At 40.2% G+C, this 12,581-nt stretch overlaps 3 protein-coding genes and 1 long non-coding RNA gene across 11 annotated transcripts in view; 2 read left to right on the top strand and 2 right to left on the bottom strand.

Annotated features, from left to right (window-relative positions):
* Nucleotides 1-230, bottom strand: part of LOC124186522 (rho guanine nucleotide exchange factor 11) — a 42,252-nt gene extending 42,022 nt beyond the window's left edge. For all 4 annotated transcript variants that reach the window (XM_046578306.1, XM_046578304.1, XM_046578302.1 and 1 more), the window contains exon 1: nt 94-230. The gene's annotated coding sequence lies outside the window, so the exon portion shown is untranslated. The remainder of the gene's footprint in view (nt 1-93) is intronic.
* Nucleotides 59-5,140, top strand: LOC124186529 (major facilitator superfamily domain-containing protein 12-like). 5 transcript variants are annotated; one of them, XM_046578323.1, is made up of 8 exons: nt 59-186; nt 2,567-2,909; nt 2,976-3,183; nt 3,335-3,546; nt 3,624-3,983; nt 4,056-4,206; nt 4,297-4,415; nt 4,501-5,140. In XM_046578323.1, the coding sequence occupies exons 2-8, from the start codon at nt 2,603-2,605 to the stop codon at nt 4,554-4,556; spliced, it is 1,413 nt and encodes a 470-aa protein (XP_046434279.1). In that variant the 5' UTR covers nt 59-186; nt 2,567-2,602; the 3' UTR covers nt 4,557-5,140. The 5 variants fall into 5 exon arrangements, with proteins under 5 accessions (XP_046434279.1, XP_046434276.1, XP_046434277.1 ...); XM_046578320.1 differs by lacking the exon at nt 59-186 and adding an exon at nt 1,446-1,575; XM_046578321.1 differs by lacking the exon at nt 59-186 and adding an exon at nt 2,155-2,403.
* Nucleotides 4,215-6,692, bottom strand: LOC124186530 (DNA methyltransferase 1-associated protein 1). The gene is made up of 5 exons (XM_046578324.1): nt 5,835-6,692; nt 5,379-5,709; nt 5,168-5,309; nt 4,902-5,056; nt 4,215-4,775 (listed from the first exon to the last, which is right to left on the bottom strand). The coding sequence occupies exons 1-5, from the start codon at nt 6,389-6,391 to the stop codon at nt 4,671-4,673; spliced, it is 1,290 nt and encodes a 429-aa protein (XP_046434280.1). The 5' UTR covers nt 6,392-6,692; the 3' UTR covers nt 4,215-4,670.
* Nucleotides 6,674-9,155, top strand: LOC124186535. Its single transcript, XR_006871688.1, has 4 exons — nt 6,674-6,774; nt 8,437-8,560; nt 8,842-8,923; nt 9,104-9,155. It is a non-coding gene; the product is annotated as an uncharacterized LOC124186535 (long non-coding RNA).
* Nucleotides 9,156-12,581: the final 3,426 nt, after the last annotated feature.

Consider the following 12,581-nt stretch of genomic DNA (forward strand, 5'->3'; position numbering starts at 1 on the left):
AGTAAATACCAACGTGCGGAGTGAGGAGAAATAGGGTTGAAGAGACTGTTTCATTATTGTAAAATCTGAGTAGCGCTATGCGCTCTTTTTTACCTTTCATTTAATCCAGTGACAGCGTTTTTCGATGTTTTGAATAACGAGCAGCAGCAGCGGAATCGTCCTGCAGAACCAGCCTTGTGAATCACAGTGAGTTTTGGTCGCGACGAGGAGTGGAATATGATCGAAGGTTTAGGCCATAGACACTAGGTTTCTCTATATCTTTTATTGAGCGCACACTAGTATTTAGCAAGAATTATTGTTGCATCGCTATAACGTAAGAAAAGAATCCGCGCTAACATGACGCTCCTTGACGCTGACGAATAATTATCATCGTCGTACACTTTTTACAACACACTTTCACAGCACATCAAAGCAGCGCGTAAGTATCTATCCTGAATCCCTCTACGCCTGCACACCCGGTTATACGTATACATGCATTGTATCAAAATATCTGATTATAGAAAATTTCACGACACTGAGACTCCCTACGGTTACAGTCACTTCGTCGAAATACTATCCGCTATCAAGGCACTCCGTTCACCGCTGGATTAATCTTGTTTAGGTCTCTTCGACTTCGCTGTGTAAAATGCACTTTGAATCGAACAAAAATACACCACTAACAAGTGTCAGCCATCTTGTATCTGCTCCCAGCACAACCCATCGTCCCGTCGTGCATTGCGCCGACTGGTACACAGACAACGGGGGGATTCGAGGTCCGGCATTTGAATCGTTTGTTTCGTCGGTAACTTTGGCATCAGCTTTATAATTTCGGTAGAGAAATTCATCGTATCTGCGCATGCATCCGGTGCACGTATTTTAAACAATGACGATTTAAAACAAACTAACGACGAAGGAATTTTTATTAAATAATTAATCGAGGCAAATCTACATATATACAGTTTGCTATGATCGTTTACGAATCAAAAGCCGATATATACGTATATGCATGAGTTTTCAGTGTTCAATCCACTGATACATGTGTATACATATATCAGTGGTTCAATCGCAGTAGCTGTTTAGTAATACCACTAGCGTTAGACTGTAGACTGCCAGACTTATACGAAAAAGGGGTTGCCTATTCTAACGGGGTTGAACGTGTTTTATGGGGTTGCACGCAAAACGGCTCTTGTCGATAAAGAAGCTACCGGATCGCCAACACAGTTTCTTATGGACCAAGACTCACTGACTCGCCGGGTACCGATCTCAACATTTTCCCAGGGGTAACCGTATTTAAATTCTTCCGTCAACGCAACTAGTTTAATGCTCGAATCAATTACGTCATGGAGCAATAGTATTCCGTCTCGAGTTGCGTACACCAATAAAATTGTCTGCGGACTGAGGCAACACCGTCAACATCGCATTTCAATGCGTGCTTAGCTTTATAGTCGATTTTCCATTATAGGTATGATCGGTGCTCGGCATTCTTTTGTTACGCGTAATCGGTGCTATCGGTTTGTACACATTTCGAACGAAGTTATATCCAAATTACAGCTTATTAACAATTCCGAATCTTGTCGAACGAAAATACGGTTGAGGGTAAGTAATAACATTGCACGTTCAATACGCGTATTCGTTTCATTTAATATAATTAAATTTAAAACCGTACAACGGCGAGTTGTGAAAAGCCAAAGTTTACAATAAAAATTGAAAATCGCCGATAAACAACGAGTCTTACGAGCAATTAAATTCAACTGCGGCAAACGCTGCAGTTGGATATTAAACGATCGTAAACGTCGTTCGCGATTATCTTTTTCGCGTTAATTAATATTGCATAATGCATGCTGCGCGTGACTTTTATACGTTGAGTGCAAGTTCAGCGATCTGCGGTAAACACAATATTTCCACTTAACCGATCTTTGGATCCCAATAAACGGCATATAATCGTTCATCGCCGCTCTGACCTCGGCGCGATAACGATAATAAGCGAAATTCAAAGAGACCGCATTGGCTATAATCCCGCGGGGGTGCGCGGAATCTAATTAAGATATTCGCAATGCCGTTCGTGCTGCACTTACTAATGAGACGCTGCAGCGGCTATTCGGAATAGTTCACGATCAGACAGCGTAGCGACGAGCAACGCAGCTTCAATTTCGCAACCGGTTACCTTTTTTCGATGAATTATCGGAACAGCGTTGAAATATAGCACAATATACTACACGATATCAAGCTGTAGCCGAGACACGTTGTGATGACACCGTTACGAGAACAAACATGGCCGCCCTGCATCGCAAATGTCAAGATACGGACGGAAAACATCCGTTCGTGTTGTTCCCTCTTTTACATTGTCATTTTGACAGTCACGTGATCTGTCATACTGTGATGCGGTAGAGAAACTGAGCGGAAAACGGTTATAAAAATTTATAAGCGAATAATACCTCGTCAAAGAAGTTGCGGATATTGGTTAAGTCCGGTATTGCGGAATAGTTTGATAAGCAATATATAAATAAAGGCGATATTATAATAAAATATACTTATTTGCAATACGAGGCCTTTGTTGACTCACAGTTTTCCTTTATCTGCTACACAGGTAAAAGCTGTGGTCGTCAAACGATAGAGGAGCAAAATGCAAAGGTCGATTCATTCCATCTCAAGTGATTACACGGAGATTGTCAGAAGGCTGCCGTTGAGGCTGCGCTTTGCCTATGGTGTGGGCCATGTAATGAACGACATTTGCGCCTCCATGTGGTTCACGTATATTTTGGTATTTTTTCACTCCGTACTCAAGTTTAGCGCCGCGTTGTCCGGAGTCGTAATGCTGATCGGTCAGGTGGCCGATGCATTGGCGACGCCTTTTATCGGATTGCAATGCGATAGAAACGATGATTTCTGGTTGTGTCGTTACGGAAAGAGAAAAACTTGGCATTTGTTGGGTAAGAGAAGAAAGCGCCGCACTGTTCCACGGATTTCATAATCTTTTCATTCTGATTCTCGCACAGGCACCGTCGGTGTGGTTTTTTCGTTTCCATTCATATTCTCGCCGTGCATAAAGTGCGAAGGATCTCACCAGTGGGCTCAATTAGTTTATTATGCCGGTTTTGTTATCATATTTCAATTCGGCTGGGCTGCCGTTCAAATATCGCATCTTTCATTGATTCCCGATCTAACGCCATCCGAACACGAGAGAACAGAACTTACAGCAATTAGGTGAATACTATTTCCGTAATCGCATTCTGTATATATTCGTAATTAGAAACGTTGCAAAGTTTCAAGCTTTTACAGTTTTTCAGAAACATGTCACCATTGCGTAATTAGCATTTGATACATTGCTCACGGATATCATTTTCTATTTGCACAGGTATAGCTTTACCGTATGCTCAAATGTACTTGTTTACTGCATTACTTGGGCAGTCCTGCACATAACGAGTGACACCGCTTCAAATTCTCAGATCGGACCAAAAGATGCGCCTCATTTTCAAACAGTGGTAATAATCGGATTGGCAGTTGGCGCTTGGGCATCGTTAATATTTCATATTTATGTAAAAGAACAAGGAACCAGCGATACGACAGGTAGATATTTTTCTAAAGTGTTAAAAGAGTAATGAATAATAGAAATTGACCAACGCGTATGAATTTGTCCATTACAGGACCTCAAAGACGCAACACGAGATCTGTCGGTACTATACTGATGGACATTCAGTTCTATAAAGTAGCCGGTGTTTACATGCCCACGAGACTGTTTGTTAATTTGTCACAAGTTTATATACCATTGTATTTACACGACTATTTGAAAATGGTAGCAACATCGCTGGCTGTAGTACCGCTAACGATGTTTCTCAGCAGTTTTATAACTTCCTTAATAATCGAAAGATTGAACACAAAACTGGGAAGAAAAGTATCTTATTTCATCGGAGTAATGCTTGGATTGACTGCGTGTGTCTGGATTCGACTTGGAAACGGCAAAATGTATACCACGTACGAAATATACCCGGTCTCCATGCTGCTTGGTAAATTTGACCATTTTTTATGGCTTGCAAATTATAACTGGTATGGTCAATCTTTAATTTTTAATTTTCTAGGTGCCAGTGGCTCGGTTATGCTCGTCACTAGTCTTGGGATCACTGCCGATTTAATTGGCCAGAGTTCGGACAGCGGAGCATTCGTTTATGGAGCAATGAGCTTTACCGATAAATTGAGCAACGGCTTGGCTGTGATGGCGATTCAATCAATGCAAGTAGTTTGTGATAAAATAATAATAATAGTAAAATTTATTGAGTGCTCTTTGCATTATTAATTACATTTCCTGTCTCTTAATTCCAGGAAGTGCCTGTCCGACTGTCCGGCTTATTACAGGGATGTTATAATCTACGCCTGTGGTGGCTCCGCTGTCTTTGGTCTAGTCATGGTACTCTTGATGAAGCCTTTTGTTTACGATGATGGTAATGATTTCATCGATTACAGTTTTCCCAATAATAAATCATTTGATCCATCAATTTCTCCTGATTTTATACTTTTCTGTTCCAGATGACAAAAATTCGATGATATCAGCGACGACGAATTCCAAAATTATAGATGAATGATGAGAAATTAATGCATTAGGAACTTGTACTGGAACGTCGGATATATTCTTAAATTATTTCTTCTTAAAACTAAAAGTGCTCGGTACTCGTGGGAGTATGAAAAATGAATCTCCTCTACTGGGTTACATTTGGCATACTTGGTGAGCCGACAACGTCAATTATATCTGCCTTAACTTCTGGTTCAACTTTTGGCAGTAGAGATGGCGGAATCGTCAGAGTCTGGGGAAATTTGAACAAATATTGTAATTTTAATATTGCTAAGTTTCAAACATATCAAAGTAGTCTCGAGCTTAGATTCAAACAACGTAGAAACGATTAGATTCTGGTTTCTAAATTCATCCTCACCTTGCCAGGAGCTAGAGCCTCGTACTGATGTCTCAAGGATTGTAGTTCGTAGTCGCAGGTAGCTAACGCACCCTTAAGCTCGTAATGCAGCACAATGTCGCTACGTAGTTCATTGAATTGTTGACATATCTGTTCCGTTGGAGGCGGATTCAGTTCTGTAACAGCCGAAAGAAAGGAGAAATGTCAAACGTTGTATTTATGTACATATGAAATAATAATGTATTTTCAGTGAATGATAATCGAGTAGGTAAATTATTCAGGCTTACCTAGGTGAAGTTCCGTCAGCATTTGTTCTATACTCTTCATTTTCTTTTGGCCAAGACTGCTGGGCAGTTTGATCCTTTGCGAACGAAGGCTTACGCTGCTATTTTTGAAATCTGGAAACTTTATTCCAGCCGACTCGACCACCTGAAAATTCCAAATTCATAGCAACAAATAGCAACGCTTTGAAATTGGGTCAGTTAATTATATACTTACGTGAGCCGAGTCGATCTTTGTAGGTCTATTTCTATTAGAGTTATTATTTTTCTTCGTTGATTTTCTCTCAGTCTTTCTGGGATCAACCTGATGGTCAGCGGCCGTAATAAGTTTTTGCAAATCTTGCGTTTTACGATCCCTCTCTTTTTTCCGCTGTTCAATTTTTCTCAGCTCAGATAGCAAAGTTTGTTCCTCTTCGACTTGCTCCGGCGTTCTTTCAAACAATTTCTTCAGCTGTTCTTTCCGCCGCTTCTCATGCTCCGCATCAAACGTGTAAACCTTATCGTTGTGAGATTTGGCTCTCGTTAAAGCACCGCACACCTGATAATATCTGAAAAAGTTGAGGGATATCAAAGCTTTTATTGAATAACTTTTCAAAGGCTGGCAAGCATCGTTCTAGCTCTTCGCACATTCGATACCCAAATGCAAAACATGTAAGTTCCCCTTCCAGCTTACCGTTCCTTCAAATCCTCAACAGATCTGTCGGGAAATTTATTACGATCCCATCTGTCTTTGATTATAATAAATCTAAGATCGAATCGTCGGCAGAGATCGAAGAGGTGGTCAGTTTCGGAGCGAGTCCATCCGCTGGTGACCAAATGTTGGACGTATTCTCCGTCAGTATAGGATGGGATTGGAACTTTCTTATTGAACTTGGCAAATGGATATTCTTTGCCAGCATCCGCGACTCGGCGCCAATGGTGAAACACCGCACCATCCGTTCTGGCTGGATTTGTGAACGGGGTCCATTTCCAGGGTCGCACTTTGCGCATTCCGAGCTTGGCTTTCGTCTGCTTGTAGCCTTTGCCCGTGTCTGTTGGAAACAGAGGTGGAACGTCATTGTTGTCTTTGTAGAGGAGAGCGTAGACCTCTCGGTGCATTCCCTCCGGCCTCTTTGGCACTTTGTACTCATATCGTTTCTTGTTTTTCTTGTCGACACCAAAAATTGCCTCCTTTGTAACCTCTGGCACGGCCGGTACCTCGATGTCCAATATATCGCGTACATCTGCCATTTTTACTATTCAGTTAATGTAATCCTCAAAACTTTTGAAAGCCAAGTCGTTCAGGTCGAATACGCAAAGCCTGACAGCATTACTGTCAGATGTAATTCAGTAGTTGTGATTTCGAAGAGGTTAACTCTCACTCATCGGTGCCTCGTACACTTGATTCGTTCACAAAGTATTGACTGATTTCAGTCGGTAATTATCAAAACGAGAAAATACTGATATTATAAACCAAATTTCACTTTTTTTACAAATTTATTTACACATTTTGCCAGGATATATACATCAGGGGACGCGAGCTCGCGTAAAATAATGACAGCATTGACGACTGGATTACTTACACCATGGCTGGCTCGGTGTTGGATCAAGCACGTGGATAACTGGCTACAAAGGTAAGAAAACTAAATAACGAAGCAAAAATCTTTCGTCATACGGCTACAGATAGCGTGGTTAAATATTTCGTTCAGTGAATTTTTCTCGGGCTGGATTTTCACGGGCAGCAAAATATGCCGCGGTAGTCTTAGGCTAGAATTTCATTGGCAGCAAAGCAGCAGCAATTCGCTAAAAGTTAACTTGCACTTCCAACGCAAGTTTTTCCTGCTTGACGTTCATTCGTACGTACTGTCCGAACAGCAGAGCAGTAAACGCAAGGCATTTAATGGGCATCGCTGTTGCTACGTTAAATTACTAGGTAGATGTAGGTAACATCTAGTAAGTTACTAGTGATACTGCGAAGCGAAAATTGTCCGTGAAAATGTGTCGGGAACGGCAGCAAAGCGCTGCCCGACAAGCGGTTGTCCTTTTACTATACGTATGTAATACCGTAGAGACACGTTATACTCTATTTGTTTAAATAATGTCTTCATACGTTAAGAAGAAACAAGGTTCACAATTTTTCTCATATTCTTCATTCATTTCTACGCATATTCCATTTCGCTGAAGGTCGTCAGCGAATACAAACTTACGCCTGACACCCCGAGTAGCCCGCGTCTCTGCGCATTCACTTCGCGCAGCTCGTCAGCGTTGTCTAGAACTGACCGGTCTGAACTTGCTTCCGAGATCGTCGCGTTGCGCTGCGTTATTCGCTTTTGCGCAGTCCAAGGAAAGACACGCTTGCCGATAGTTCAAAATATATACCCACTATATTCATCGGTGAATAACACACGATCAGCAGCGTGACCCAAAGAAAATAACGAGTTATTAAAGTATAAACAGCCTGTGAATATCGGATGTGAGTTTTGTGTCCCGTGTTCTCATTGTTTGGTGCAACTTCAGCTTTGAGTGATATAAAGCCTTCTCTCTCTGTGTCGGTGTTGTTTTTTTTTTTTTTGATCGCTGCGCTAGTTTACGATAAATGCGTAGTTGCATTGTCAGCACGTGTTTACTGTTGAACTGATCAGGCAGCCAGCTACAACACAGAAGGTCAGAGTGAGTGTGGAATCAAGTGTTATTACGCTGCAGATTCTTATTATTTGATTATAGCTGTATAAAGTTTTCCGAGACAGCTTATTGACGGATTGGTATTTCTGATCGTCTGCGGATTTTTGACTACATACACGCGTTTTCTGACGACGAAATGCCACGATAATGTGCTGTTTTCTTTTTTACATCTTGATAAAACGGACCTTCCGGTATGTGACCGTTCAATTTCACGTTTCAGATTTTAGATCGCGGATTAAATTTCTCAGGTGGATGATAAGTGAATGTTTATGAAATGCAATTGTAGCGTAGTGATCATCGCGTGATACTTTTTATTGACAGTGGCGTACTTTGTATACAAATAAAAACTTATCGATCGGAATGCTGGTCGAATGAAAGGGAGTCTCGGTCGGTCACACTATTGTGGAAGAATAAAAAATAGGTACATGTTTCGGACAATTTTTGATTATATTATCACGCTAATTTTATTTCGAAAAATTTATCTTTCGGATGAAATGGATTGCTATTCAGTATTTGATTATATTCTATAAAAGCAATCGCAAATTTCTAATGGTGCGTGTATTGAATTTGGAAAATGAAATACGAAGAAAATGTCATCTCTTACCTGATTACAGGTACAGACTACATTGCAGCACTATTGATGATACTAGAAATTATTTGAAGGAAGTGACCTGGCCGATGGATTTTTGAGTTCAAGGTGAAAAGTAAACCATCCACTTCTGTGAATAAAAGTGAAAGGTACGGAAATGTGATTTCGAATTATAATGTTCCTTTTGATGGCGAATCATTTGATTGGTTAATCTTGACTGATGTCGAACACTGCTCACTGATTTATTCAATACTTGTGCTTATTTTATCAAACTTCTATTATTCGTTTCTACAGTTTATTTATTGATACATCGGATACCACTAAATTATTATGAAATAAACACTATTTTGATACAAAGAGTCTGTAGTAACACAGATTCTAATCCAAGTCTACATTGTGTGAGTAAAATTTTGTTTTGTTCTTATTGCAGTGTAAACTGTGCGTCGCTTCACTGTTCTTCCTCAGATGCTGCCAGAACTACTACTTGTAAAGCGTGGAGCATCCCAGAGGAGGTAACAATGCTTATTTTAATTATTGTTTGATAATCGCAGCTCGTACATTCGAAGTAGAACTTTTCTCTTTGCGTAACATGCATTCAATAAATATGGAAGTAGACAAAAGTAGTAATTAATTTAAGAGCAAAAAAGACAATATTCTAAATTAACTCTATTTTCCTTTTTTGTTTTTTCCAGATTTAAGCAGAGACTTCCGAGTAACTCCTCCATTACTCGGCAACGTTGGTTGGTGAGTTTGCATGTGTTTAGGTTACGGGTATTTCCCTGGGTGTCCTCTGTCACGTGGCGTGGCGGTAACAATTTTTACACAAATCTTCGATTTCTTAGTTGCATGGATAGGCTCATTCGCGATTGCAACGGTGCTTGACTTTCAGCCGAATAATTTTTTTTCTTGCAATTCTTTCTACCATAGCTTAATTCACGTTAGAAATTTTGCACGTTGCTAAAAGCGGAATGAGCATCGCGGCAGGTAGCCATCGCTTACTCGGCGCTCGCGATGACGAAGTGTGTTTAGCTTTAATTGATACAACAATTTATTTTGAGTTTACTTATGACGTCGCTTAAGCGGTGGATTCACCTGAGGTTTGAATTTCCAACTATTCTTCAATCGTACTCATATGATTGTTTGATTGATAAAATTCCAAAGTCTGGCATAATGTAACTCAATCGAACAGCTTGTTATGTCTGGAATCATTTTTAATTTTTCACAGCCAACAAGTATTGCTCAATTGCAGGTTTAGCTCGCTTAGAAAAATACGAATTAACGTACAGGATGTTTCTAATCCATTTTACAAAAGGTTGATGTACCGATAGTCTGCCAAAATTTACTAAAATAATACATACAATTTTACGGTTGGCGAGATACAACCGCGATACTTCATTCTGACAACGAGTAGGCAGACTACGATATAAAAACATTTTGCTCCCAACAGGTAACCAACGAAAATGTAAGTCAGTGACCACGGCGCAAATGATGAAGAATGGTGTGTGTTGGAAAAAATGGAGAATCGTTTAGATCGAATATAGGTAACCGGGTAGGTAGGTGGACGTTTTGGGATTCGTCGCGGGGCTTATGCATGTGTGTGTGTCTCTCTTTTCCGTTGGGTGGTTCCGTTGGGAAACGGGTAAGGGTAGGAAGGTCGCGATGCACCGTGATGTTACTAACTTTTGTGATTCACAGCGTCAAACGATCACAGTGACTTTCCTCGTAGAACATATAAAAAGACTTGGTGTAATAATCTTCGGACAATGCGTACGCTTTCAAATTTTAAGGAGGTTTAGTTCCTCTTTTCTTGTCATTCTGCGACAATTTTTCAGCTGTTCAATTTGATTATTCAGTCATTGTTAACAATTATTTCATTTGATTGATCATTGTGATCGTCTGAATGGGCAAAACGCATCTCTGGATCATCTATCGCGTTCCGTGGTACGCTAGATGGGGAGAGATGCTGAGCTCGAAGACTTCGCGTCGAAGAGGACCGCCGACCGCCACGCCACACAATGCATGCCTTCCCATCTCCCTCCCGGAATTGATTCGCATCTGTAAACAACAATCCGCATCGCAATGTGTCGGATTCAAAAAAACGCAGATGCGGATTGGATCTCTACAGAAATTTGCGACAGTTCCTAGATATTTAAGGATTCTTGACTGATTAATCGGCCGTGCGTTTTCCAGGGTGGCGATAGACCTCGAAAAACGACAATAGTCAGAGAATTTTGTCTTTCGGGAAAAGTCAGGAAATTATGATAGACCTTAGGGAAAAATGTACGTTTTTATAAATCGTTTTCAAAGTTTAACCATTCATCGTAAAGTCAGTTAAGCTAACTTTCGGAAATGGTATCCTTCAATTTCGCATTATTCTTGTGAAACGAAGCAATAGTATGTTTTTTAAATCTAATTTTAAATATTCAAGGTGAACAACTTATGCAGCTTTCGGTCCTAAAAGCTGCCCAACATGACCTAATTTTCGTACGTAAACCTCAGGGAATCCTGCATTTTTTTACGGTAAAATTCCGGGAGTCTAATGTTTGCAAAATTGTCGCTACCCTGCTATTCGCACGTAAATTGATCAAGGGAATCGGATGCGCTTTTTGCGGCGTGGACTTAATACCACGTGGTTCTAAGTTTTGGCCGAAAACTGTAAGTACGTGGACTAACTTTTTCTGTGACACTAGTGGTCTTGTTTTTATATGGTACATGTTTTTGATGGGTGCTTTCCATTTATTAACTCAAATTGACTTGTGTCGCTATTCCTGGTGTAACCGGCCAATCTGGGCAAAGGAATACACCAGAAATAGTGGCACAAGTCGACTCGAGTCAGCAAATGGAAAGCACCCGATATTGGACAAAAGTGTCATGATTCTCTACACAAAAATACCACTCGACGTCACTGAAGTGAATGAGCCCATTTCCTTCTTGCATTCAAATACTCGAGCTTATACATATGGAGGTAGCATCCGAATTTTCGAATGCGTGACCAGCTAAGGGTAATATCAGTATACTCTGTCTCTCATGTTCTGCACCATGATTGGTGGCCTCATCGAACGGGCGTAGGCTCATAAAATCACAGCGCATAGCGAGAGATACAAAGTGTACTCACCTAATCACGCCTCCACATTGTAAAGGAATGTTGAATAATACCTTGGGCTTCCGGCTAACTTGTTCTCGGTCCGAAACATGACGTATCATTTCATGCGGTGTTTTACCGTAACTGAAATTAATACAACTCTACCTATTTCTGTGCATTGATAGTGTCATTTTGTGTATCGGTCATAGAACTTTGGTGATTGTTTTCAGTCCCGAATTTCCGTAGTAACCGTTGGTTGTATGTTAATAGGAAAAGATTGTCACATAAAAAAAATGTGTGCAGTTCACACATGGTAAAAGTGAAACCTCTAGAAACTAAACTGCGAGAGAATGAGGAAAATGCAGTATCAGGAGTGAATTAATTATAGGGTTTATTTATTATATATAATATTAGTACCAGGTTTAAAAGTTATTTTACATTTCATTATTTCGATTCCATGTTTTTAATTTTAATAAAGACACGAATGGCTTATGGTAACTAAAATATGAAACAAATGCATTGGTTTGGATTTGATCAATATATCGTTGAAATGCAGCGTCAGTTACTGTTTTTGATCTCGTTCGTTATATTTCGTTACATCGATAGTCGTTTCATTTTATTTCATCGAGTTTCAAATCACTCCCGTGCTGAAGAAGTTTTCACATCAAAAATAAAAGTTCTTTCTCGTGGTCAATCAAGGGTGCATTCAAAAATTAGCTCCCAGTGCTGTCAACAATCTTTCATCTCTTTTGCGCTGTCGTGTTCGTGATTAGCTCTACACTCTTCCTTGGGAGTTTTAATTCTACCAGCTAGTTTCGGAACGCACGCCAAGTTACTGCTCCAATCGTAAATCGAACAATACAATTGGTTAAAATAATTATTTTTCACGTAAAAAAATCTTAACACAATATTCCGAATACCTCTTTTCCGCTTTTTTATTGTCCGTAAACTTGATAGTCCAAAGTCTGAACTTGGTTACGAATGGAACTTACAAATTTTCCCGCCATGCGGTGAAAGCGTTTCTTTTGAATCTCACGTACTCTATGCCCGCGTAGTGTCGCAAAGTGACACGTGGGCGTTGCTGTGCA

Source organism: Neodiprion fabricii, chromosome 7 (assembly GCF_021155785.1).
Source record: "Neodiprion fabricii isolate iyNeoFabr1 chromosome 7, iyNeoFabr1.1, whole genome shotgun sequence".
NCBI lineage: Eukaryota > Metazoa > Arthropoda > Insecta > Hymenoptera > Diprionidae > Neodiprion > Neodiprion fabricii.

Excerpts from the sequence above, each read along its gene's own strand:
- LOC124186529 (XM_046578323.1), top strand. The coding sequence starts at position 2,603 with ATGCAAAGGTCGATTCATTCCATCTCAAGTGATTACACGGAGATTGTC. Across the intron at positions 4,207-4,296 it reads GTGATGGCGATTCAATCAAT|GAAGTGCCTGTCCGACTGTC; the intron begins GCAAGTAGTTTG and ends TCTTAATTCCAG. Across the intron at positions 4,416-4,500 it reads GCCTTTTGTTTACGATGATG|ATGACAAAAATTCGATGATA; the intron begins GTAATGATTTCA and ends TTTCTGTTCCAG.
- LOC124186530 (XM_046578324.1), bottom strand. The coding sequence starts at position 6,391 with ATGGCAGATGTACGCGATATATTGGACATCGAGGTACCGGCCGTGCCA. Across the intron at positions 5,710-5,834 it reads GTTGAGGATTTGAAGGAACG|ATATTATCAGGTGTGCGGTG; the intron begins GTAAGCTGGAAG and ends CAACTTTTTCAG. Across the intron at positions 4,776-4,901 it reads AGGCTCTAGCTCCTGGCAAG|ACTCTGACGATTCCGCCATC; the intron begins GTGAGGATGAAT and ends AAATTTCCCCAG.